Source organism: Phaseolus vulgaris, chromosome 8 (genome assembly GCF_051622355.1).
Source record: "Phaseolus vulgaris cultivar YP4 chromosome 8, ASM5162235v1, whole genome shotgun sequence".
In the NCBI taxonomy this organism is placed as follows: domain Eukaryota; kingdom Viridiplantae; phylum Streptophyta; class Magnoliopsida; order Fabales; family Fabaceae; genus Phaseolus; species Phaseolus vulgaris.
This window is the reverse complement of record NC_143505.1, coordinates 861,300-887,950: the sequence shown is the minus strand read 5'-3', so window position 1 is coordinate 887,950 and position 26,651 is coordinate 861,300. Positions and strand designations below refer to the sequence as shown.

General features: G+C 31.2%; 5 protein-coding genes and 1 non-coding gene across 8 annotated transcripts; all 6 read left to right on the top strand.

Annotated features, from left to right (window-relative positions):
- Nucleotides 1–839: 839 nt before the first annotated feature.
- Nucleotides 840–10,048, top strand: LOC137824369 (HEAT repeat-containing protein). Of its 3 annotated transcripts, none has more exons than XM_090294216.1 (20): nucleotides 840–1,231; nucleotides 1,778–1,927; nucleotides 2,607–2,788; nucleotides 3,135–3,242; nucleotides 4,482–4,652; nucleotides 4,736–5,302; nucleotides 5,653–5,727; nucleotides 5,801–5,929; nucleotides 6,008–6,082; nucleotides 6,174–6,383; nucleotides 6,603–6,755; nucleotides 6,854–7,068; nucleotides 7,270–7,387; nucleotides 7,499–7,631; nucleotides 7,701–7,902; nucleotides 7,985–8,090; nucleotides 8,168–8,308; nucleotides 8,401–8,526; nucleotides 8,660–8,774; nucleotides 9,312–10,048. In XM_090294216.1, exons 1-20 carry the CDS (start codon nucleotides 1,033–1,035, stop codon nucleotides 9,689–9,691), a joined length of 3,555 nt encoding a protein of 1,184 aa, XP_090150342.1. In that variant the 5' UTR covers nucleotides 840–1,032; the 3' UTR covers nucleotides 9,692–10,048. The 3 variants fall into 3 exon arrangements, 2 of the variants coding, with proteins under 2 accessions (XP_090150342.1, XP_090150343.1); XM_090294217.1 differs by having other exon boundaries at nucleotides 920–1,231; nucleotides 4,502–4,652; XR_016514964.1 differs by lacking the exons at nucleotides 8,660–8,774; nucleotides 9,312–10,048 and having other exon boundaries at nucleotides 6,174–6,451; nucleotides 8,401–8,617.
- Nucleotides 10,049–13,008: 2,960 nt separating this feature from the next.
- LOC137824370 (putative non-specific lipid-transfer protein AKCS9) lies at nucleotides 13,009–13,758 on the top strand. The gene has a single exon (XM_068630002.2). The coding sequence runs from the start codon at nucleotides 13,097–13,099 to the stop codon at nucleotides 13,391–13,393; it is 297 nt and encodes a 98-aa protein (XP_068486103.1). The 5' UTR covers nucleotides 13,009–13,096; the 3' UTR covers nucleotides 13,394–13,758.
- Nucleotides 13,759–14,151: 393 nt separating this feature from the next.
- On the top strand, nucleotides 14,152–14,225 carry TRNAV-CAC (transfer RNA valine (anticodon CAC)). The gene has a single exon. It is a non-coding gene; the product is annotated as a tRNA-Val (tRNA).
- Nucleotides 14,226–16,329: 2,104 nt separating this feature from the next.
- LOC137824367 (putative glutamine amidotransferase GAT1_2.1) lies at nucleotides 16,330–18,632 on the top strand. The gene is made up of 4 exons (XM_068629999.2): nucleotides 16,330–16,712; nucleotides 16,985–17,715; nucleotides 17,821–18,021; nucleotides 18,267–18,632. The coding sequence occupies exons 1-4, from the start codon at nucleotides 16,625–16,627 to the stop codon at nucleotides 18,507–18,509; spliced, it is 1,263 nt and encodes a 420-aa protein (XP_068486100.1). The 5' UTR covers nucleotides 16,330–16,624; the 3' UTR covers nucleotides 18,510–18,632.
- Nucleotides 18,633–20,855: 2,223 nt separating this feature from the next.
- LOC137823446 (LEAF RUST 10 DISEASE-RESISTANCE LOCUS RECEPTOR-LIKE PROTEIN KINASE-like 2.1) lies at nucleotides 20,856–21,732 on the top strand. The gene has a single exon (XM_068628584.2). The coding sequence runs from the start codon at nucleotides 20,959–20,961 to the stop codon at nucleotides 21,730–21,732; it is 774 nt and encodes a 257-aa protein (XP_068484685.1). The 5' UTR covers nucleotides 20,856–20,958.
- Nucleotides 21,733–25,219: 3,487 nt separating this feature from the next.
- Nucleotides 25,220–25,993, top strand: LOC150025328 (LEAF RUST 10 DISEASE-RESISTANCE LOCUS RECEPTOR-LIKE PROTEIN KINASE-like 2.5). The gene has a single exon (XM_090293555.1). The coding sequence runs from the start codon at nucleotides 25,220–25,222 to the stop codon at nucleotides 25,991–25,993; it is 774 nt and encodes a 257-aa protein (XP_090149681.1).
- The last annotated feature ends 658 nt before the right edge of the window (nucleotides 25,994–26,651 follow it).

Sequence of the window (26,651 nt, the reverse complement as noted above, 5' to 3'; positions counted from 1 at the left end):
ACGTTAAAATTGGAAATATCAATCAATTTTTTTTTTTTAAGATTAAATTATAATCATGAGACAGATAAAATATGAACCATAGGTTTCTATTTTTTGTATATCACATCTTGGTCCACGCGTTTTCCATCAAAGGCCTACAAAGTATTGTAATTTTTTTTTTCTCAAGAAGTTCATAGCCTAATTCGTTATGACTCAAAAGGTCTTAGTAAAGATAACCATTTTTGAAGAGAAATTGAGCGTGTATACTATATATCATAAACAAGCAGAGAAAAATGTTGAATCAAAATAAACATAATTGCAGAGTGATAAAAAATTACAATGCTGTTAATTTTGAAGAAGAAGGGAGGAATCTAAATAAAATCACTTTTAAAGCATTGAAGGGTAGCTTTTGAAGTTTAGAAATGAAATTAGAACATAAATTTGATCGGCATGCACACGCCTCTTAGATGGTGTGTCAGACACGCATATTGAACACAGACATTTATACAATACTTATAGGATCAGACATTTATACCATACTTATAGGATATGTATAAATAAAGTGTAAAATTCAAAAAAAATTGTTAGATTTTTAACAATTTCATCACACTTTTAATATAATTTTTAAATAAAAAATATATATTAGTTTTCTAAAAATTTAAATTTATTATATAAAATTTTGTTAGTTTAAAGAAGAAATATCTTTATGTAAAAAAAACTAAAACACATATAATTTTTTATTGTTAATTTATATAATTTATAATTATATAATATATATATATATATATTTTCGTATCATAAATTTTAAATATAATATGTATTTTCGTTTTCGTATATTCGTGTACATAGCTAATATTATCACGCTTACGTAGATCTAAGAAAAATAAAAAATAAAAATACACACGTGAGATTTCACCGCGGTAGCACAGAGTTGAAAGTTGAAATCACGACACGATCTGACTCACAGTCTTCTCTGCAATTGAATGGCCTGAGATCGGAGAGCGAGCGATTCCGAGAGGGGTTTTGATCTGAGGATTTGGAGAGAAGGGGAAAATGGACGTGGAGAGATCGTCACTGTGCAATTGCGTGGTGAACTTTCTGTTGGAGGAGAATTACGTTCTCACCGCATTCGAGCTTCTTCACGAGCTTCTCGACGACGGCCGCGACGACCAGGCCATTCGCCTCAAACAATACTTCTCCGATCCCTCTCTCTTCCCTCCCGATCTCATCTCTCGCCTCAGCTCTCTCCGAGGTCCTTTTTCTCTCTTTCAATTTCACTGCTCCAATTTGCGTTTTCTAATTGCCGGCTCGTTCTGGTGCTTGTGAACTATAGGAATGTATGTATGTATGTGTGTAGGCATGTATGAATGAATTGTTATGCTTGTACTAGTGAATGATATGTATTATGTGCATTGTGCAAGCGGAATTTTTTGAAAATTAGGATAGATATTTAAAAGTATGTGTGGTTGATCAGAAGAGAGTTTGAATTTGGAATGGAGGAAACAAAAGTAGAAGTTAAGAATGATTGCGGTATTTTTTTTTTTTTTTTGAGGGAGACTAGAATCATAAATTAAGTAATTCTCAAGTACATGTGACGTTAAGGTATGGATTGAAGTGATATATCAAGTGTACTGGGTTATTTTATGCAATATACACTTTTGGTGTCGTTGATATGGGCTTTGATTTTGTCTGTTGTGTAATGTATGGGGAGTTGAGCTGCTTAAGGCATATATATTCTATCTGTTATTACTTGTTAGTTTGATATGTTGCCTTCTTCATTTTCGTTCTTGCAATGCAGTGGCTGATGCTCAAACTTTGCTCGAAGAGAAAGAAGCAGCAGTAGAAAAGTTAGCTATCAGTGATTATGAATTGCGTTTGGCTCAAGAAGACATTTTAAAACTCAAGAGTGAATTGCAGAAGAAGGCAGAAAACCTTAGTGAACTAAATGGTATTTTTCTTGTTTTTCAAGATATTTTGATTGTTTTTAATTTTTGTTATTGAATTGGCCTTCAATGTCACACATTTCTTACATTAATATGTATGATTGTGTTTAAGGCCTTTACTTGTGACAATTTTTTGGCTTTCCACCATCTGTCGCTAATAACACGATTTGGCATGGAGAGAGTATTCAAGGAAGTTACTTAAAAATGTGTGTTCAAATTGTGTAAGAAATGGTAGTCTACATTCAAAAGGTTGTAAATGACTTGTGGAACACATAATAGTGGGCTGGTGCAAGTTTTGGAAGAACAAAAGAAGTAATCACAAGATTGAGTGACTTGCAGTTCCCCTACTTGTATATCTGTTGCAAATAATACGGCTACATTGCTGAGTATCAGTTCTAGTTTAATCTTGGTTAATATATTCCCAAAATCAATATTTTGCAGAAGCAAACCCTTATATAATTTGTTGACACCCACTACATTTTGTCTAATAATGCAATTTCGCGTTGTAGGAGGATATCTTACATGCTCCATCTACCTCTTCTTTATTTATCCTCTTTTGGAAATTCTTCTTTTTATTAAACAATAGTGCGGCTTTGGAATACTTGAGATTTTCTCTTGTCGTAACTTCTTTACATACATAAAACATGATAATTTATTCTTCCATGCTTTTATTTTTTGACGCAGCTGCAAAGTTAAGTGGAGATGTTTCAGTGAATGATGGGCAGAAAATTGAACAGAAGAAGAAATCTTTCTTCACCGATTTGGGTCCATTAAAAGAAACAGAACGTCATGATCTTAACTGTGCTGTAAAGGAGTATTTGCTTTTAGCTGGTTACCGTCTTACTGCAATGACGTTTTATGAAGAGGTTGGTACTTCTGTATTAGCTTTTTTTTGTGTTCCTTCAAGATTTGTCCAACAATCATCCAACAGTTAATATTTCCTTCAAGGACTTAATGGCAAAGGAGAGGAGAGATTCTAATAATATAGGATAGATATTGTGTGTGTGTGTGGTATATCTACGAAGATCCTGTTGAATTTAGAGAGGGGAGAAGGTGAAAGAAAGAAGAGAATGTTTTAGAGTACTCAGAATGAGAATTTCTAATTATATGTTGTGGACATTATGTAAAGTGAGTATGCCACATTTTGTTTGCCTGTTAATTTCTTATGATTAACTTTAGCACTATTTTGATTTTCTATAACTGTTGCTGTAGGTTACAGACCAGGATTTGGATAATTGGCGCAACACACCAGCATCTGTACCTGATGCCTTACGTCATTATTATTATAACTATCTTTCATCAACATCAGAGGCTGCTGAGGTAATTTTTTTTATCTTGATTGTATCAGAATGTTTCTCATGGCATACTACCTAAACTAGTGCTGATATTTTAGTCAAGAAAGAACAGTGCTGAGAAATTGTCTGACATATTTATGGATTTGCTCTGCTTGACTTCTTAATCTTAGGTTTTGTGAGTTTTATATCATAAACCATGAATTTGTAGGTTTTATACGTGCCTTTTCCTTCTTCTATCATTATGTTAGTTTGTGCTGGTAATTGGTGTTTGAGTGATAGGGTTGGTATTATTAGTTTATGGTTAAAATTAGTATATGAGTTGGGGTTGTGTTTACAACTCATGTACTTATCTTGATGATCTGTCTGAGTTTTGAAACTATAATCCATCCTTCCAAACCTGTGGTTTCAAACATCACAGGGTTTTCTTTAATACATGAATTCTATATGTTATCTGTTATAAACCGACTATCCCAACCCAAATGCTGTTAGGTTTTCAAAGGTACATCAATGGTTGGAGTCACTTCTTAGCTAACTAGATGATTGATTTTCAAGTTGAATTGATCAGTCTATTTGGATTTTAAAATTATGGCCGAACATATTTGAAAATGTTGTATGCCATTATCTACAGATCTTTCTGTGATGTTGATAGGAACTGAGTTTACTGTGGATTAATAGAGAAATCCTCGGAACAGCACTCTGATTAAGAGGTCAATATGAAGAAGTGTAGCAATTGACGATGAAAACAAAAATCAGCAGGAAAACTTTTCTGTCCTGCTGCAAAAATAGCCAAGAAACATTTCCCCCTCTCCCATTTCTTCCTTCTTCCCTTATCACCCACAGCCATTAACTTTACCAAGGTGCTTTTTGTACCTGTTGCCACATCTGCAAGTTTGTTTTAGCTAAAGTAAATCAATTTTTGGCCCTTAACCATATAGGAATGTCTAACAGATTTGTTTTGATACTTATGACTTCTGAGGCTTGATAATCTGCTCTCCTTTTTTGTAGTCTCTTTTCTCGAAAAACTATTTCTGTAAAGACAAAAGTTTTTTATAGGAGGTATTTCCTTTGCAGTAGAATTTAATTTAAGAATTCCTTGTCTTAGTAAGTGAAATTTATTTTCTTTATATTTTGGAGGCATTGGTTGTTTTGAATTGATTTTTAGTTTCTCTTTTGAAGATTTAGGTAAATATTTTTACCAAATTAATCCTATAATGTTCATTGCAAGTCACTGTTTCTGCTGAATCAAACATGGATGCTAATGCAGGAAAAAATTTCCCTACTTAGAGAAAATGAAACATTGCTGAATGCAAATACGAGGCTAAATCAAGAAAAGGAGAACTTGTCGAAGAACAAAGATTTGGCAGATGCTCAAATAGTAACATTAACTAATTCCTTGGATACAATGCAGAAGGATCTTAAAGACAAAGAGAACCAGGTAAAACCTTCTTATATTTAAAAGCTTACAAACAATATCTATATTTTCAAATATAGATATTGATATACTAATTTAACTTTCAGGTGCAAGTTTTGAAGCAATCCTTGGAGCACCAAAGAAAGAAACTCAATGATTGCAGAGTTGAGATCACTTCCCTGAAAATGCATATTGAAGGGTCTCACTTGGGAAATAATCTAGTTGTCAATGACACTAATAATGTTCAATCTGAATCTCTGGAGAAGTATAAGGAAGAAATTAAGAAACTGCAGATGGAAAATGAATGGTTGAAGGAAAAAAATATAAAAGCTTCTGAATCTGGAAATTTTGTTGGTTCTGAAAATAGAAATTTGCAGACTGATGATAAAGTAATTGAGATTCATGAAGACCGAGGTGAAATCTCTAACACTTTTGACGTGGATTTGGGTGTTGAACACAATGGAGATGCTCAATCATCAGTTGTTGAGACTCTTAATCAGTATGCCGATAAACATGAGGATTCATTGCCTGAGCTATTTCATCCTGCAGATACAAATAGTGTTGTTGAAAATATAAAAAACGCCTCTGAACAAAATGTTGGGCTACAAGCAGAGGATAGCAGCTTACTTGTAAAATCAGACAGTGTGAATGATGAAGCAATATCTGAAAGGACAGTAAGTTCATTGTACTCTTGACTTGGGGAATTCCTTAAACATACTTAATTGGTTTCATATTGCTTACCTTTTTGAATTAGGGAGCCTGAAAAAAAGATTTCGAGTTTAAGTCAGGACATAGGATGTGTTCTTGTTAAAAAGGGTGAACTGGAAGTACTGTTGCTGGTTTCCATTCCAGTTTTATAGTGCCTCTGAATCTCTCTGAAATTATTATATAACACATCTCTCCCTATATACAAAAAAAAGGCGAGGAAGAGTCAGGATGACTAAATTTTTATTGTAAGAGGACCTTTTCTATGTTATTATGTAATTTCATTATTTTATTCTTATATATGTTTGTATTTTAACAGGGGTTAGGAACCGTTCAGATACTTGCAGATGCTTTGCCTAAAATTGTTCCTTATGTCTTGATCAACCATCGAGAGGTTTGCTTCTCCACACCTTTATTTCATTTGTTCACTGTCCTATATTGGCTGCATCAGTTTTCTTTGGTTGTAGGAGCTCCTTCCCCTGATAATGTGTGCAATCGAGCGTCACCCAGATAGCAGCACTCGAGATTCTTTGACCCACACATTGTTTAATTTAATAAAGCGTCCTGATGAACAACAGAGACGAATAATAATGGATGTATGTTGTGATTTTTGCTTAACTTGTTCCAATGAATGATTTCGATTGCAACTTTGAATTTCCATGTTGTTGTTTCAGGCATGTGTCAGCCTTGCAAAGAATGTTGGAGAGATGAGAACAGAAACAGAATTGCTTCCGCAGTGTTGGGAACAAGTATATTGTAGCCTCAATTTTCAACCTCCTCTTTACCATTCTAATTTTGGAGCAAGGTTTTCAATTTGTTAAATGTTATTATGACTTTTAGATCAGTCACACGTACGAGGAGCGTAGACTGCTTGTTGCTCAATCATGTGGAGAGCTTGCAGATTTTGTACGGCCAGAGATCCGAGATTCTCTTATTTTATCCATTGTACAGCAACTAATAGAAGATTCTGCCAGTGTAGTTCGCGAGGCTGCTGCTCATAATCTGGCCATGCTTCTTCCACTATTCCCAAACATGGATAAATTTTTCAAGGTCAGCCTCACTATATTTGCTTCGAGGCAATCATGGAGAAGGTTTCTGACTTGAGACTTGGCTACAATGTAAGCTCTAGAACAAGTTGAGAAGACATGGTCTAGGGAATGGAGCCTTTTACTATTACCATAATATGACAGTATTTTTTTTTTAAAAAAGAATAATAATTGTAATAAAGATTAAAAAGTTGCTCCAAGTCTTTATTTTTTCTGTTGACAGGTGGAGGATATGATGTTTCAATTGGTGTGCGACCCATCAGGAGTGGTGGTGGAAGTGGCTCTCAAGGAATTGGTTCCTGCAGTTTTGAAGTGGGGAAACAAATTAGATCATGTTTTGAGAGTTTTGCTTTCTCATATTATAAACTCTGCCCTGGTATTTGTTTGACTTTAGTATTGCTCCTTTGTTACTTAGAATTTCATTCTTGATGAATACTATTTTTCTTAAGTAGAAATCATTGCCCCAATCTGCAGCGTTGCCCACCTCTTTCTGGGGTTGAAGGATCTGTTGAGTCAAATCTTCTTGTCTTGGGTGAAAGAGAACGTTGGAATATAGATGTTCTATTGAGAATGTTGACAGAATTACTTGCTTTGGTGCACAAGAAAGTAATTGAGACATGCCCCTTTTCATCCTCTCCAGAAACGACCCAACCTGTGCTATCTACTGCTTTGCTTGAATTGTATGCTAGGTAAGCTTAGCAAGAATGGTTTATGCCAATGACCTATAGTCTTTATGTCACATCCTACCATCTGAGTGATTCATGTTGAAACCTATATGCTTCTATGCATTCTGCAGGACATGGCTAGCCCATTTCCATACACTACTCAGAATAAACTTTGTATGACTGCACTAAACTGTTACTGATCCTGAATGATTTCCATTTTTGTAGGGGGCAAGTTGAATGGGATGCCTTTGAATGGATTCATGTTGAGTGCTTTCCTAATTTGATACAGCTGGCTTGCCTGTTACCTCAGAAAGAAGATAATTTAAGAAGTCGAATTTCAAAGGTCACTTGCCTAACTTTTGAAGTTTTATAATTAATTATTTTATTAGACATCTGATAAAAGTTTATTATAGTTATTTCTGATATTTTACTTACATAACTCATTTGAATGCAGTTTCTGTTACTTGTTTCTGAAAGTTTTGGAGAGTCCTATGTGACATGCATAATGCTGCCAGTATTTTTAATAGCAGTTGGAAATGATGCCGATTTGACATTTTTACCTACTTCCATCCATTCAAAAATTAAAGGTAATCGATAATTCAATATTTCTATAATTTTTTGACATAATTACTTTGTATTTGACTTTTCACTTGTAGGTTTGAGACCAAGATCTGCTGTTGCCGCTAGGCTCTCTACAATGTGTGTCCTTCCGCTTCTACTGGCTGGGGTTTTGGGTGCTCCTGGAAAACATGAACAATTAGCTGAATATTTGAGGAAGCTGCTACTTGAAGATAATTCCGTACAGAATCCATCCAGCAAGCACATTCCTGAGATTATTAATGCTATCCGCTTCATTTGGTATGATTTTAGCACCGTAAACATTCTTAAAATTTATTTTATTGTTCACCAATACTCATAATGAGCATTCTCTGTAATGCAGCATATATGAAGAAAACCATGGTATGATAGTTAATATACTATGGGAGATGGTTGTCAGCACAAATGCGAGCATGAAAATAAATGCTGCTAAGCTACTGAAAGTTATTGTAAGCTTATTGCTTCCCTAATTCCTGGTTGCATCTCATACAAATGCCAAAACTAACACAGTGGTATTCATTCGTAGGTGCCATACATTGATGCAAAGGTTGCTTCAACACATGTTTTGCCCGCCCTAGTTACTCTTGGATCTGACCAAAACCTGAATGTTAAGTATGCTAGCATAGATGCATTTGGTGCTGTGGCTCAACACTTCAAAAATGAGATGGTAACCGTTACTAACATTTCTCCCTGGTTTCCGATTAAATTATGATCTATGCTCATCATTTCAAATTGCTGATCAAATAAAATATCTTCCAGATTGTTGACAAGATACGCGTTCAAATGGATGCTTTTCTTGAAGATGGTTCCCATGAAGCTACTATTGCTGTTATTCGCGCGTTGGTGGTTGCAGTGCCACATACAACTGAAAGACTTAGAGATTATATCCTTACCTTGTTTCTAAATAAATTATGTTTGGAAAAAGTGCTTGATGTCAACCATTGTTTCTAAATAAATTATTTTTGTTGGCTTTCAAGATCTCTGAATTTTTGCTGTTTCTCTTTAACTTGACATACATCTTTTGTCCAAGATTTTCCAACTTACAGCTATGCCAAATTCAGCCAGTGATTTGATGCGTCGACGGGACCGAGCCAATGCATTTTGTGAGGCAATCCGAGCTCTGGATGCTACAGGTTCCATTTAAAAATTATTCTAATCTTGCGTCCACAAACACTATTTAGCTATTTTTTATTGTTGAAATAATAGTGTTTTAGGTATAAAGATGATCTTAAGAGATAATCTCCAGCATTCTCTAAATTATTTCAAGATTACAAGATATTTTTCATATATTCCCTTTGTCTTGTTTTGTTTGACAACTTGTAAAAAGAAAAATTATCCTATTTTGATTGTCATTTTACAAAATCAATGAATTATTAATTATTTCTTCTTTTATGTCTAAGAAGTGAATTTTAAGTTTAGGATCGAAACTTGATTTGAACTTTAAGTCGAACTCAATCTTATAAAAGTATGAGATTTACACTCACTTATATACTAATCAATGAACTCCAACAATATCCTTACACATTGACTTGTTTAAGTAAATTAATCGAGTTTAAGCAACTTTGTTTTCTACAAGTCAAACCTAAACTCCTTAGTAGCACTCATTTAATTTTCCATGGAGAAATTGTTTTGCTGATTCTTTACATTTCATTGCTTCTCTTCTCTTGTAGATCTTCCTGCAAACGGTGTTCGAGATTACTTCCTGCCTGCTATACAGAATCTCTTGAAAGACCCAGATGCACTGGATCCAGCACACAAAGAAGCCCTTGAAATTATTATGAAGGAAAGATCAGGAGGAACTTTTGAGACTATAAGTAAGGTGATGGGGGCTCATATTGGTCTTCCATCATCAGTCACCAGCTTCTTTGGTGAGGGTGGGTTGTTAGGGAGGAAAGAAACCGCAGAGCAATCATCAGAAGCTACCGTGTCTCCCAAAGCAGCTTCACCATCGCCAATAGAAGACACTAGATTCAAGCGGATCATGATGGGAAATTTCAGCGAGATGCTTCGTGGCAAGGCAAAAGTCCCAGAGGAAGGTCACAATCAATAAGATGTATTTCTTCTGCATGGTCTTTCAGATACATCCGGTGAAGGTCACTGTTGTTTCCCATATTTACAAACAACAACAAAGATTTGCCCCAATAGGTAAGATTGACCACTGTTGTTTCCTAAAGATTATAGTCATTTTTATATAAAAAGCTAAATCTTTTCAAATCTTTACAGTGATTTTTCTTTAGATAGAAGAGGAAAATATAAACAAATATTTTACTGCAGGTTTGCCTTGTTTTTGCTGTGTAATGATATATTATGAATTTATTAGGCCATGTGTCGCTGACAGGAGAGGAGAGATTTGAATGAGGAGAACTGTAGATTTGTGAATTATATAATGAATTATTATGTTTGATTTTGTGCTGATGTTTTATAGATTGGGAGACAACTCTTAAATTTAAATGGTATAAAAATGTAACTAAAATGTTAATTAAGCCTGTAAATTAAGATAATTATTTTTTTAGATTGAAAATATTTGCAAGGATTTATAGTATATTTAAGTCAAACATTTCATATTAGTTTTAAACTGTGTAAGGATAAAAAGAAAAAGTAGTATTTTTTATATTATATTAATTCATAAAGTTAAGTCATGTTTTATTTTGTTATCTTTAGAGATAAAATCTTTGTTTATGATATATTAAAGATTAAATTTATAATTATTGAATATTATAATATCAAATTAAGATATAACAAAATAAAGTGAAATAGAGTTTAGTTAATAAAACTATAATATTAAAAGCAAATGATTGAATGAAAGATTAAAAATATATATAATCACCTTATTTATATTAAATAAAATATATATCAATTAAATTATGTGTTTAAAAAATATAATCACTTTTACTTTAATTATATTAATTAGTATTTGTCCTTTTTAGCTTTAATCTAACCATAGTTAGTAATAAAAATTAAAAAAAAAACTGTTTGAAAATAATAGAAATAAAATTAAAAAAAAAAACACTTTTATCATATCTGTATTTTTAATGATTAAAGCATATTTAAATATAGAAGTTATTTAAAATTGAGTTAAGTAAAATTCATATTAAATTTAATTTTAAAAAACAGGTGGTTTTTACAGTAAAGTGTGAGGTATACTAAACAACTTATATTTTTTCTTCTCTAGATCATACTCACACTTCACCGACAACCACAACATATTGTTATTTTCCTATTTTTTTTCTTATTTCCTTTATTGTGTTTTGGAAACCATTAAAAGTTAAGGAGGAAAGTAAGAAACTAAGAGGTAAGAGAAGATGAAAAAATTGAATGAACAATAAAAAAATATTACTCACTTATTTATCTATACCAACTTGAAAAATAATTATCTAATATATAACCTATGTTATAAAAAATTTATTATTATGTTAGAAAATTTCAGGTTGACCATGGCATGGCACACATATTCATGCATACATTATTATGATTTATTAAAAATAAAATTGAATACCTTTGTAGGAAGCACAGTGTATCTTGTCACTAATCCTCACAGCAAGGACTAACTGCTAACAACTCCCCTGTCTTCTTCATAAATACACTTATATTTATTAAACTATAATATCTTCTTTTAAATTTAAACTTTTGAGAAAGGAAATATTTTAATTTTGTTAAATCTAAGTATAAAAAGTATTAATATCACGATATTTTAAAAAATTGAAGGACTGAATAGATCAATTTAAAAGTGTTTTATTGTATTTAAAATATTATCTCTACTCATAAATATACACAAATATAAAATTTTATATATATGTCAATAGTAGTTTAATTTTTTATATACCGAAGTTGAAGTTTTGTTAGCTTCACTAATTGGATAAGTGAAGAATTGAAATTGTTGTTAAAAGAATTAAAACATTTGTTTCTCTTTTCTCATACATCACTTTATCTTTTTCAACAAATTTTAACTAGTGACTATAAATTAAAAAAAAAAACACTAAATGACTAAATGAAAAAGTATATATAACAAAGGAAAAACTAAAAAAGTTTTTATCAGTTTTATTAGTTCACTGTGGATATTTAAGTTGAGGTAACAATTATAGATCGTTATAGTGTTGAAGTAAGCTTTCTTTTTACTTACCCATAAATACTCTTCTATAGTTTTTTCATATAGTTTTTAATAAGTGAATTAAAACCTTCTTCAACACTTTATTTACTACAAGAAAAATATTAAAGAAAAATATTAAATAGTAACCAAATTTAGAGATAAAAAAAAATTAATCACTATATTGACTAAATTAAATACTAATTTAAACACTAAAAAATTATTAGTATCTAATGTAATTTTTATTATTAATAAAATATTATAAAATGGTTTCTAAATTGACATCTAAATTATTTATTAATATTTTACATTCTAAATTAGTCTCTTAAAAACTAGTAAAAACTAATCTAGAACATAAGTAGTTAGTGGCTAAAACCTTAGTAATTAATAGTTAATACAAATTTAGGAATTACTTTATAAATTTTTATTAATAACAGATTCTACTTCAGGTACCAATAAATTTTTAGTTTATAAAATAGTCTCTAATTTAGTCAATATAGTAACTAACTATTTTGGTATCTAAAATTAGTTTCTATTTAATGATTTTCTTATAATGATTATATAGTTTTCCTAAATAATAAGTATTCCTTAACTCCCACAAGGTTTTGTTTTGTAGAATCTGACCCATTTCATCATCGAGCCAAAAGTACAAAAAAAAAAAATTAGATCGATTTTTTGATCAAAAGTACTATGTGAAATCCTCGATCTTTTCATCTTTCTCTATCCATATCTTGTAGTAGAGCGTTTGAATTAATAGAAAAATCTTTCTTTTATATCCGAATGAACCGATATGATTACATTCTAATTTCTTTTCGATACCTTAGAACCGAATTGAATTCTAAATTAACAGGTTAATTTGAGCTTATCCATGCAATTATGCACCCTTCGAATATGAATCTATTTTCTGAAAGATCTCAACTTTAGTGTGTTGGTGGATTTTCGAGTGTGATTTTCTTATAGAATTAGAATATAAGGTTTAGGGTTTAATAGATGATAAAATGACCCTTACCAAACATGTAGGGTCCATTGGATTGAAATTAAGGTGATATTAGTCCTATCATTACACAGATACCACTATTTAAATGCCACGAAATTTTGGGTGGCGGTGGTGTTAATGCAAAATAATTGTGAGTATAGTATCACCCCAACAAACCTCCCATTAATATTGTGGGGACATTTTCCATTACTTCCCACCCATAGACCCCATTATCATTAATTCAAACCAAACCACTAACCACACTCACTCACTCTTCTCTTCTTATATAAACCTTCCACTCCCACATTCTTTTCACTGTCTCTTCCACTCAGTTAACCTTAACAAATTAACCTTGTTTCTTGTCTTCTTTCTTGTGTTTGTTGTGTTGGTAACTTATGATGATGATGAAGATGAAGAACTGTGTTGTGTGTGCAGTGGTTCTCATGGCCCTAGTTCTGAGCGATGTGGGACCTGTGGCTGAGGCAGCAACTTGTTCCCCAACACAGTTGACCCCATGTCTTTCAGCAATCACTGGCGGCAGTGCACCTTCACAAGCTTGCTGTCAGAAGCTGAAGGAGCAAAAGCCATGCCTATGTAGTTACATCAACAACCCTGCCCTTAAGCAGTATGTCAACTCTCCCCGTGCCAAAGCCGTTCTTAAAACTTGTGGGGTACCCTACCCTACTTGCTGAGTACACAAACCAACAACACACCTTAATTTATACACACTTTCAGTCCTATAAACCATCTTCACACGGACACTGTTCACCACTTTTTTCTCACATCATTTTAATATGATGTGTCAATTCGTGATGAACTTTTGTCTGAGTGAACATGTTTTATATATACTCATGCTTTGTGTGTATGAATTAAGCTTATATATATATATACTGTGTCACTCTACCTTTGTGTCTTATCATATTATACCGGTTCAGTATACTTTGGTGCCTTTTAAGAGTTCTGCAGTTGAATATGATATACATGTTGTATTCACCAGGAATCATCTATGTCTATCTTCAGAGTTATATATAAAGAAATAATGATGTTCAGAGTGGCATATATACTCTCTTCTCTTCTTCCCTTCTTCACCAATTTCCTTGTTAAAGATTTTTCTGATATTGTGGAAATGAAGAAAAAATATATATAACAGAAAATTATATTGATACCTCCTAATGTTTTCACAAATTACACTTACACTATAAACAGGTTCCTTATTAATTGAAAATGTTTAAATAACTTGTTTTAATTGGATATTTGATCTTATCAGTTTTTTTAATCAAGTCTCTAGATATAAAACTGTTATAAAGAATTACTTTTGAGTAATTTTAAGCCTTCAAAAACTAATACTTGAAATATAATTTTTTTGGTTTAAAATATCTAAAAAATTAAAAAATGTTATAGAAAACAATTTATATAATTATGTTAGTCTTTAGGACACAAATATGAAATGGTCTGGGTGGTGTAGTTGGTTATCACGCTAGTCTCACACACTAGAGGTCCCCGGTTCGAACCCGGGCTCAGACATTTAATTGTTTTTTTTATCATTATATCAAAATATGATATGATAATATATAATAAAACTTTGAAATATTAATAAATAATGTAAAATGTGATGATTGTTATAGAAAGCAGCATGATGGTGAGGCCTTCGATCGTGAGAGAGACTATCCCACTTAATTTTATTTTTAATTTTTTTATCCTAAATAATAAAATACAGTCTATGAAAAAATAAAATAAACATTCTCGTGATTCATTATAATAAGATATTCATGTATGGTGAAAAATTAATAGAGATAAACCTTGAGTTTTCATTTATTAATATGCCTAAATGTGCAGGAAAAATTACAAAGTGAAATTGTTATGAGAAAAATATGTTTTTATTCTTATATTTTTCGTTAAACTTTGTTTTGATTTCTACAAAATTGTCAGTTTTATTAACTTGTGTTTAAGGTTCAGATTATGAGATAATGGACTGAACCAATTATGTGCCAAAATGATCTTAATCTCGATGTCTAAAATTAATGAAAAATATTGATTTTATTTACTTTTTCATAAGATGGAGAGAGTGTTAATTATAAAGATTGACTGAATATATATAATTGTAATTAATTTTAAAATATATATAATTGTAATTAATTTTAAAATATAGCTTTAAGACTATAAACAAATAGAATGGAAAGAAAACATTAGTGTATATAAGAAAAAAAAATGATATGATCAACACAGATAAGAAAATAAATGTTGCAAAATATTTTCTTTACTATAACAGTTATATAAATATTTTGAGTATCTAAAATTATTATTTATGATTGTCGACAGATACAAATAAGTGTTTATATAGGAATTTTTTGATGTGAAATGACTTAGTAATTGGTGAAGTTATTACGTAGGCAGTGACGAAGCAATTCGTAGTTGCACTTTGCTTATCTTTTTCTCTCTTAATTACGTCACGCTCAATATTGTTACACTCAAACCATTACTCAAAATGCATATAATAAAGCAAAGACTACAAAAGAGCATTTTATTCCAACGTGGCAAAACTGGATAAGCTCTGCAAATTCTCAATATTTAATATTAATATAAATAATCACCTCGTGTTATTGTAATTACTTAATTATTTCCAATTATCCAAATCCTACTTTGACACACCTAAGTGCCACCTTCTTCTCTGTTAGTCAAATACTAATTCTATCTAACCAGAAATATTTTAAGTCGGCTAAACTCTTTTCCACTTGTTTTAAATAAATATAATATTATAAATTATTAACGTGGACTAATATTTTATATTTTATATAATACATTCACAATATAAGGGTTTTGCAAATAATAACATAAGGAGAATCATTCAGAAGAATATCAATCCATACACCACACCAATGTAACCATTTATAGTTAATAAAAATATCATTCAAAATATTGAGTATAAACCCTAACATACAGACATACATTTTAATTTTTTTTTTAATTTTTGAATTAACTTAAAACGCATTCTTATATATTAATCATTAAAAAAAACTATGTCTAAATCGGACGGCTTGTTTGTCTGTGTCGAACACATATATCGGATATCGACACTCGTACCACACTTGTAAAACACGTATCGATGTTCAATTCAAAAAATATTTATTAAATTTTTGACAATTTTAACACAGTTCTACACAAAAAATTTAAATTTATTGTATAAATTTTTATTATAATTATAAAAATAAAAAATATTTTTTTTAATTAACTATGAGAAATATCCTTTTATTATAAAAAAAACTAAAATATATTTATTAGAGATCCCATAACAACTAGAGATTAGAGTCTTCACTATATATAAATGAGTGCAAACTTCAATCTCATGAGTGGTTTTATGAGGTTTAGTTAGGTTTAAACTCCACTTTATAATAATATTTATAAACTTAAATCTTTATTATCAATTTATAATTATATAATATATATATATATATATTATCATATTATATTATGTATGATCATCCTATTAGTTATATATGCTAAGTCTAAAATGTAACAGTTGTGAATATAATAAAAAATTGGGGTTTATATAGGCGCCGCCTCCAAAATTGAAGCAAGGAGAATAAAAGTTTTATTTAAAAGAAAAACGTGGGCAAAAACTAACCTATTAAAAAACATTATAAGAACAAAACGAAATTGAAAGCTCTGAAATCGTTGATCATACGCGGAAGCACGAAAAAGTTTCCTTATTTTTCTGTGCCTCCAACGTTGTTTCTCCCTGTATATATCCCTTCCAACCCGTCACCCATAACTCACAAAATCCACTTTTTCATTAATAATCAATTTCAATCCCTAATCCTAATCCTCATCCTTATCCACATCATATACCATCTCTATATAGTGTCTCATCTTATCGTACACATTATACGCATCATAGCCGTTACCAAATCTCCATCGCCACAACAATGTCCACCGATCTCTCCGTTATTCTCCCTCGTGTTCTCATTGTCTCTAGACGAACCGTTCGCAAGAACAAGTTCGTTGATTTCGTCGGTATGTTATGTTTTCTCCTTTTTCTTTCGTGTTTCATCCAACATGGTCAGAAAAATATTATCGTATGAATAACGTTTCTGAAAATTTAGTATGCAAGCCTTAATCATTTTTCAATCATGTGAGAGAAGTTATGACATGACCCTTTTTGATGAAAACGTGTTATTATATGATTTAGTATGCAATTGCAAATACATGCAATTTTTCAATCATGTGGGAGAAATTATGGCATGACCCTTTTGATAAAAACGTGATTTTTTATGATTTTTGTTCAGGGGAATATCACCTGGATCTTATAGTAGGGTATGGTGCTGTGCCGGTGATAGTTCCTCGTGTTTCTGGGTTGCACACGTTGTTGGAGAGCTTCGAGCCAATCCATGGCGTGCTTCTGTGTGAAGGGGAGGACATTGATCCCTCTTGGTATGAAGAAGATACCTCGGGTCTTTCACAGGAGGAGTTGGAAGAGATTAGAAGGCTCCATGCGAGTGACACGGCCATTGATAAAGAGAAAGACTCGATTGAGTTGAGCCTCGCGAAGCTATGCCTGGAGAGGAACATTCCCTATTTGGGAATCTGCAGGGGGTCACAGATTCTTAATGTGGCATGTGGGGGTACCCTTTATCAGGACATTGGGAAGGAGATTTCGGTGAAGTGCCCTGAGAGTAAAAGGGTGATGCACATAAACTATGACGATTATGATGGGCACAGGCATGATGTGGAAGTGGTTGAGGACACCCCTTTGCATCATTGGTTTAAGGATTCTTTAGAAGATGGAAAAATGGATATTTGGGTTAATAGCTATCATCATCAAGGGGTCAAGAGATTGGCACAACGTTTTGTTCCAATGGCCTTTGCACCTGATGGTTTGATTGAAGGGTTTTATGACCCTGATGCTTATAATCCAGAAGAGGGTAAGTTCATTATGGGATTGCAATTTCACCCTGAGCGTATGAGGAAGCCTGATTCGGATGAGTTTGATTACCCAGGATGCCCCTTTGCTTACAAGGTTTGAAAATATATATGAATTTTTTTCATGATCCATTTTAATGTTGTTCATGTATTGGCATTGGCTATAGTTGAGTTCACATTTGCAATTTCATGGAAACTGCAGGAATTTGTAAAAGCAGTTGTTGCTTATCAGAAGAAGTTGAACACACCAGTACAAAAGCCTATTAAGCTTAATAAAGAAATGGAAAACAAAAGGAAGATTATAGTGCGTAGTTTCTCACTTGCCAAAAACCTCTACAACGCTGGTCGTGGAACCAATTCCACCAAAGACTCTGAACTTGAAGTTGGTGCAGAGTTTCTTGAGGTACTAACTTGCACAGCAGTTTATGACAGAAACCTTTATTATTAGAGTAAAATTCTAATGACATTGAAAACACTCAAATAACTATATCAAAGGACAAGCCACAACAGAATAACATGTTACTATGATTATTATAGGATATAAAACCTCAAGAACAAACATTTGTTTATATCTTTCTCACAGTCACATTATGCAGTACCTATGTTTTGTTTTGTGTTGTGTGTATTGATTTGATGATAAATTTGCAGTCGAACACAGCCTTGAGTGTGCAGCAAGAGAACAGGTTAAAGCAAATGGGTGCAACAGTTAGGAATGCAGGATCATACATAGAGAGACTGAAGCTGAATGAGGAAAGAGAAAAGATGGCAAGAGGTGTGATGGGGAAAATGACAGTGGAACAGTTGTCAGAGCTCTTGTCTTTCTATCACACTATGGGACAAATTTGTTCAGAAGTATTGGACATAAAGATTAATGGCTTTGTGAGTCAATGAGTTCTTCACTTCACAATTTTGTTCCTTTCTTAACTCAACCAACTTTTGTCTCTTTCCTTCTTGCTTCTCAATTCACCCAATGATTCTTTGGGGAAATCAAAGCTTCTCTTTTCATTCTTTTCATTCAATCTCATATCAATTTCCTTACCCACTCTTTAGAATTGTATTTGTATTTTAATTTTTGGTGTGATAGAGTTTATGAATTAATATATATAATAAAAGATAAATTTAGAATTAAATAATATAAAAATATATATATATATATTAAAATAATAATATTAAAAATTATAATATGATTGTATAAAAAATTGGATTCTCAATCTAATCATTTTCATCTGTAAAGAAGAGATAGTCACTAACTTACGAAAAAAAGGTTTCTAAGAGCAAGATTAAGGAAATAAAAGATTAATTTTTATTTAAAAAACTACTACTATTGTATCTTATTTTAATTTCAACTTATTTTACTGTAATTTCTGATTAAGAAAATATATCCTAAGAATATTGGTCAGTATAACTTAATGTATCTTTTATTTTTTGCATTTGCAACCTTATTCAAATTAATTTGAATTTCTAATTATTAGGCTAAAATTATTATAGTCATAATTTCAAGCAACATAACCATATTCAAAATAATATAATTACTATTACTTTATTAATTTTCTTTTGTTTTTAGGAGTGAATTCGGAAGTGTTAAATATACTTATACATCTTTTGTGTTTAAATAAGTTAATCAAACTAACCCTATTCAAACTCGTTTAATTAATAATCTAAACTTTAGTACAATATTATAAAGTTTTTGAAATTTTTTATTCGAATAAAACTCTTAATGAAACTTGAACAACTCTATCAAGTGATCACCAAACCTAATCCTTTTCATGCTTTTAACTCACATTCAGCAACTTACAATATATCAGTAACTAACTAATCATGCTTTGAAATGTTAATTTAATTTTTGTGAATTAATTACACTATGTTATATTATTTTTAAGATTTTATAATAATTTTAACTTTTATTTAAAAGTTTATAAAATCCTTAATAATATTTGTCTCAAAGATTTATTAAACGAATAGTTAATTTTATATTATGTCATCACATTTTATATAATCTAAGTATTAAACTAATCAAGTATAGCTTAAAAAATGGCTAAACAATATTTATGGAATTAGGTGCAGAACAAGTGTCTTGTTTTTTAGAAAAGACACCTTGCGTGTACTTGAATGAGTCGCAAAATTAATTTGGACTATAGTGGATACTAAATAAATTATTTATGCTTATTATAAAAATAATAATAATAATATTAAGTATATCATTTTTATTTTAACTTTAATCTATAATAAATTTTAATTAGTCAGTCTTTTGATAAACATAATGAAATTAAGTAACTATAAAGGATTTATTGTTTATTGCATGGAAATGATTTTCGAGATAACGAAGAAAAGAATTATTTTTCTTTACATTGTTTTGATTTTTGATTTTTTTTTGTTTTATTTGGATGTAAAGAATTTATAAGTTGGCAATTGATTCCCGCACCCAATCAATTTTGACTCGCATCCAACGAAAATTTTAAAACTCCACTCTGCCATTTTCACACATTTGCTTACGGATTTCAATATTTGGAAGTCATTTTTATACATTATGAATTTTGAAATTCAGAAGGTCATTTTCATATTTCATTTAAATTTTTGGATTTTCATATCTGGAATGGTGTGTGGTAAATGGTGTTGGGGATTGAGATCCGGAACTCATTTATGTTTGCTTACGGATCTTGATATCTGGAATGTCATTTATGCTGTCCAAATAAGCTTCCAAATGATAAAATCCGAAAGTGACATATTAGTTTCGAATTTATATATCCAGAACTTTATAATTTGACTTACGGATATAAATATCCAAAAAGCAAAAATTTAAAATCATTAAAAATAAAATAGACATTTCACGTGAGTGTGTGGTGCTAGGTTTATGTTTTTTTTCGGATTTGTAGTTTCTCTACTTTCCATAAAATTATCGCATTATTAGGTTTGGAACTTAAAAGATATTGAATTGCACTAGTTGTTAGTTATTCTTATGTTACTAATGTAAGTGGACCTTAAATATATTATAAAAGAGTTAGAACACTCCTATCAAATGTTATATTTTATTTTATTTATTTATTAATAAAAAAAAAACAAGGCAATTTTTCTTTGATTGTAGAATAAGGGCATAAAAAAAATAGATCAATGAAAGGTTGTTGAAATTATTTTAATTTTCATACTAAAAATTTGCAAAGTCAACTCAACAATCCAAACTTTTTCCTTAAGTCACAGTCACTGCAGTTCAGAATTCAGATTCCTCTGCAGACTATGTCTTAGAAAGCAATGTCGTGATTTTTATTTAGGATCTGAAATTATCATTTTCCATCTTAAATTATCTCCTTCAACATTGTTGCTGACTTTTTCTTTCAACTCTCCAATGGCTTCTCACAGTGTTCACCTCCCTCTCATCACTACACTTCATCACTCAGTTATCTTCCTCATACTCATCAACATACACTCATGTTTATGCTCCAACGATGGTTACAGAAACTGTGGTAATCTCATAAGCTGTGGAAAAACAACAAACATCGGTTTTCCATTCTGGGGTAAGAACCGACCAAAAGAGTGTGGCCACCCTCTGATGCAACTCACATGTGAAAAAGAGACCAGCTACATAACCATTAAGGATGTTCAGTACCAGGTTTTGGAAGCCAACCCAGAAAGCCATACTTTGAAAATCACTAGAAAAGATTACTTAGAAGACTTGTGCAAACCAAATCATGTCAGCACCACCCTTGATACTCAGCTCTACGTTTATGAGACACCCTATAAAAATCTCACCCTTTCTTATGGTTGTAGTCCTTTATCAAAGTCTTTGCCTCCCACCTTTGTTCCTTGTAATGAAGCTTTGGGGGAAAACGTTTATGCTCAGATTGGGTCAGTTCCACTTATGTCTTGCAAAACTAGTGTGGTTGTTCCGGTTCCTCTGTCATTGGTGGAGATTGATGATTTCATCAAAGTGCATGAGGCAATCGCAGAAGGGTTTGTGGTGAGATGGGTGGTGGGTGTTGGAGAATGTGAGAAGTGTGAAAGATCTGGTGGAGTATGCGGTGTTGAAGGGTCTTCACAGCAAACAGCATGTTTCTGCAGAGATGGACCTTGTCCTGGTTTCTCACCAGATATCAAAACATCTTCAGGTACGTACGTCTAAGTTCTTTCACACTTTCTGATTTGTGTTTGACGAGGAGTTAAAATGGTCATTTAATGTGAACATGTCACGTAATTTGTCTTGATCCATCATTTGAAGTTTGAAGTGTGATTTAGTTCCAGTAGAATCCTCAGCCTGATATGAAGGTTGTTTATGATGTGGGTCAAAGTATATGTTTGGTCTAATTCCTTGTCCCTTAGTCGTAGGTAGATCTGAAATCTTCAGCCAATGACAGTTTCATGTATTGTTTCACACGATACCTTGGGGACTTTAGGGAATAGAGTTCCATATTAAGATTGTTTGGAAAGCAAAGAGAGATTGAAACTAAACAAGAAGAAGAAGGAAACTTTAATTATAACTCAATTTTATAAAACTGATTTATAAGATGAAGTGGAATGAAAGAGTTTTTAATAATCTTATGCTAATTTGGCGTGATGAGAATTTAGAAATTCTAATTGGTAAAATCTCTGTCTGGCCCGAGGAAAGCCTCCGTTACCTTTGGAGAGGCCTACGTCCCATAGAAACTGTTTACCTGAGACTATCCTCCGGCCCGTAAGTTCTGGCAAAAGGTTAGAATTACCTAATTCAATCTTATAAAACTGATTTACAAGATTAGGTTTGCACATACTTATATATTATAAAATATTATAATATTAAATAACTGATTAGGTTTGCACCTAGTTATATATTATAAAATATCATAATATCTAATAACTGGGTTTGCACCTATTTAGAAATTGTGATTGGTGAAGCTATTAGATATTCAATTCTAACTTGGAGCCTCAATTTTTCTCTATCAAACATGAAAAATGAATTATATGACACTAATTCTAGGGTTGATTTTTACTATTCTATTTCTAATAGTAATAGTATAATACATTTCCTCAAAATCTGATAAGTTATGAAGATAACTTTCATAATTCATGTCATTTTTTTAAAGTATGCATCTTGACTAATTATGCTACCAGGAAGTCTGAAATTGAATGATTGAAAAAAAACTAAATCATAGTTAGGCTTACTTTTTAAAAAAAAAATAATAATTAAAATTTCTATAAAATTATTATTTTTAAATTCCAGTACCACATTAATTACTATTTCTTATTTATATCCTTATTAATTCTTAATTAATATGTAGTATTTTATTAAATTTATATATATAAATGAAAATAATAAAATAAATTTTTGATTAAAATCAAGAAAATTTGTTACATTTCTTAATTTATTTGTGGATATTAGAAGTTTTTTTCATCCTTGTTTTGTACTTATGGGTTGTATTCAGAGGAATGTTCTTTGTTAAAGATAAGAAGATCATAAATATTAGAAAGATATTTATCAATGAGTTAAAAGTCAATCATGTATCAACTACTCAAAATTGAACATTTTACTTAAAATCTTAAAACATTAAGTTTTTATAATATGTTCTAAGTATGTTTATGCACCATTGTTAGACTTTTAGAGTTTATCCATATTTTCTAATATGATTGTTATTAATGAGTCACACCATTCAACCTTTACATATTTTGAAATACTTTCAATTTAAGGAGTTTTTATATTTGAATTCAAAGAATTATAATAATATAAATGATCTATTATACTAAAATATTAAGATATATCAAATTATTTAGTTGTTCGAGATTTTCTATTCATATTTGCACTGTCAACATTCTTCTCTCTATAATATATAATATAAAGAGTAAATAACATATATTTTATATGTTCCTTTCTAAAGTCACATTTTGAGATATTTTTATTTCTATTTGACTCATATTTTCAAAGTTTAAGACAACATTAATTATTTTTTTTATCATTCATATCTTTATCATTCACGTAACATGTAATTAATTTACATATATGTATTTACTGTGACGTAGAAATAAAAATAATAAAATACAAAATTTTATAGATATTTTATTAAATTCAAGAAAAGTTAATCTATTTTTTGGCTATTCCAAAACAACCTTAAAAGACACTTATAAAAAGATGAAGAGAGCATTTTTGCTGTTGTTTACCATGCAGACTTTTATTCTTATAATAGTGATTATTACAATGAAAATATATTACATAATTTTTTAATTAAAGGTTATATTTTCAATCTTGCATAATTATGACTCATGTATGGAAGATTTAAGATATATTGGGTAAATTAAGAAAATTAATTCATTTCATTTATGAAAAAAATAAAATTAATGACTTTTATTAATTAATAAACTATATATTAAAGTAAAATGTGCATAAGGAATACAAATATATATATTAGTCATGCAATGGGAAACGAAATTAAAATTAAAATTAAAAAGTTGTTATCCATATAAATATATTTTTCTTCAAAGACGGATATGAGAACAAGTACTATAATATTAATATCTATTCAAATTCTACACATTCTTATCCCTAATTATACCTATTTTTTTTTCTCTTAACAACTCCTTCATATGTATGAATTAAAACATTCTTTATGATTTATTTTCAGCGTCAAAGCAGCGTCGAAGGCTGAGTTTTGGCTTTAGTCAGTCAAATTAATATATATATATATATATATATATATATATATATTAGCAAAATCATTTATTTTTGTTACAAAATTAAAAGAGAAAATTTACTTTTACTTTTTTTCCCATAAAGTTTATGAATTACGTTTTTAATCTCATTAATTGCATCTGGAGTGTGATTAACAAAATGATAGTTCTCACATAAAAATAAAATATAAAGCATAATTAAGTACTATAAGTTATGTATAACTATTGGTGAGATCTAGAAGTATAAGAATACATTCATCTTTAAAGATGGAGTGATAGATCATTCTGACATTTTTTTTATCCAATTAAAGGTATGGTTTTGGATTACATCAAAGTTGCACACGCTTGTTTTTCCTAATTAGATTGATGTTTAGACCTGTTAACATGCTTGTTTATGATTAAAAGTTTTGAACGGTGTCTTAGTTTGAACAAGACACTTATGTGGTGTTACTAGCTTAAGTTTAATTGAGTGAAATATGTGTTTGTTTTCAGTTTAATTTGTACATTAGATTTATATTTATTTATTATTTTTTATTAATAAAAAAAACTAGAAACTAAACAATTTACAAATATAAAAACCAATGTTAAATTAAAGGTAGAAAAAAAATGAAGTCGATGACGTGAAATATTGTTTAAATTTTTATTAGTGCGGTCTATTATTCTAGAAGCAGAGTTGGGAAAGTTTGAATGAGACAAAAGCGGAACATAAAATATAGTGTCTGTAACAACAACGTTATTCCACAACTGCATCTAACATAAGCTAAGGTCACGTAATATGTTTACATGCTAATTTTCTGGACGCCGTTTTGCTCGGGTTTCTTACAAACATCAAGCTTTGAAATTTGCATGCATTGAAAACGAAACACCAAATATACTAAGAGTTCCCAATATAACAATCTACGCGCTACTTTACTCATTCAATCCTCCTCTTCCTTTTCCTCTCTCTGCATGCACCCTTCCTTCATCCTGCAACAATGAAACCTAAGCTTATTCTTCACCCTTCCTTCATCTTTGTCTTCTTCCTCGTCTCAACCAATACTCCAACGTATCTTTGTGAGGATGATGCTCACTACACCAACTGTGGTAGCGCTTTTACATGCGGAAATACCAACCTAGACCTCAGGTACCCCTTCTCGGGAGGAAACAGAGATAGTTATTGTGGAACAGAGAAGCTGACATGCGAAGCAGGAGTCCCCAAGATAACCATCAATGGCATCAAGTACCGTATTCTTGATTGGAAAAATACAACACAGACACTTACAATGGCCAGGGATGATTATTGGGATGGTATCTGTGTGAGTGACTACAAGAACAACACGTTTGGTAACACTCTGTTTCAATATGATCATCAAGATAATGACCTTGGTGACGTCAATCTGTTTTACTGCCCTTCCAATTCACCTTCCCTTACACTACCGACGGCGGAGTTTGGTATTGATATATGTCAGGCTCAACATGTGTACTCCACCCTCGTACCTGTACCTTCGTACACGGGGAATTGCAAGGTTGTGGTGATTCCGATATTTCTAACCAGAGCTTCCCTTGTAAGTGAGAACAAAACGAGCGAAGCGTTACGGTTTGGTTTTGATTTGAAATGGATGGGAGATTACGGGGAGTGCCAGAAATGCAGTGATTCTGGTGGAGAGTGTGGGGTTGATGTTGGAGATGGAGAATTCCAATGTTTCTGTGTTGATGGACCACGTTCTGCTTCATGCACAGGTATGTATGCATTTCCATTTCTAGTTTAGTAGGTAAACAAGAAACATACATGGCTTCTTTCTGATTGAAGAAGCATGTTATTATATTTTAACAACAAAACAACACTTTTCCTAACATAGGCATGAGAAAAGGGTCTTTGATCCTAAAATTTCTTGTGCCAAACCAACAAGAAGTTCATATTAGAGGTCCATTATGGATTCCACATCGATCAGAGAGATTGATTAGATATTTCATAATATATATCTAACTACAAACTTCACTTTATAACTTAGTTTTATGAAATTGAGTTAAAATTAAAGTTTATTTCATAATATGTTATCAGACTCATTTTCAACCTATCTTTATGGATCACTTAACCTTTTTCACCTAAACAAGGAATGAGAGAAGAGCAGTTTATATGGAACAAAAGTGGGGTGTTGGGTATTTTACTTCAGAACATTTAGCATGTGAATGATCGCGATTAACTTATGTTGATTCTTCCACAAAACACCACAGCATTGGAAGAACTGGTCAGCAATTGCTTGCTTGCTGGCGGTACAAAGAGCATCACAATGTTTGACTTTTGGGATATATATATATACACAACAAATCAAACTCCTGATATATTCTTCTGTTGACCATTTCACAAGTAGTTTTTCACCTAATCATCAGGTTTTAATATTATTGGATTAAAGGTGTGAAAGCTCT

What these genes read in the sequence shown, in the direction of transcription:
- LOC137824369 (XM_090294216.1), top strand. Translation starts at nt 1,033, where the DNA reads ATGGACGTGGAGAGATCGTCACTGTGCAATTGCGTGGTGAACTTTCTG. An exon ending in AGAGACGAATAATAATGGAT is followed by an intron (nt 5,930 to 6,007) that starts GTATGTTGTGAT and finishes TTGTTGTTTCAG; the next exon opens with GCATGTGTCAGCCTTGCAAA. An exon ending in ACATGGATAAATTTTTCAAG is followed by an intron (nt 6,384 to 6,602) that starts GTCAGCCTCACT and finishes TTCTGTTGACAG; the next exon opens with GTGGAGGATATGATGTTTCA.
- LOC137824370 (XM_068630002.2), top strand. Translation starts at nt 13,097, where the DNA reads ATGATGATGATGAAGATGAAGAACTGTGTTGTGTGTGCAGTGGTTCTC.
- LOC137824367 (XM_068629999.2), top strand. Translation starts at nt 16,625, where the DNA reads ATGTCCACCGATCTCTCCGTTATTCTCCCTCGTGTTCTCATTGTCTCT. An exon ending in CAAGTTCGTTGATTTCGTCG is followed by an intron (nt 16,713 to 16,984) that starts GTATGTTATGTT and finishes ATTTTTGTTCAG; the next exon opens with GGGAATATCACCTGGATCTT. An exon ending in TTGGTGCAGAGTTTCTTGAG is followed by an intron (nt 18,022 to 18,266) that starts GTACTAACTTGC and finishes ATAAATTTGCAG; the next exon opens with TCGAACACAGCCTTGAGTGT.
- LOC137823446 (XM_068628584.2), top strand. Translation starts at nt 20,959, where the DNA reads ATGGCTTCTCACAGTGTTCACCTCCCTCTCATCACTACACTTCATCAC.
- LOC150025328 (XM_090293555.1), top strand. Translation starts at nt 25,220, where the DNA reads ATGAAACCTAAGCTTATTCTTCACCCTTCCTTCATCTTTGTCTTCTTC.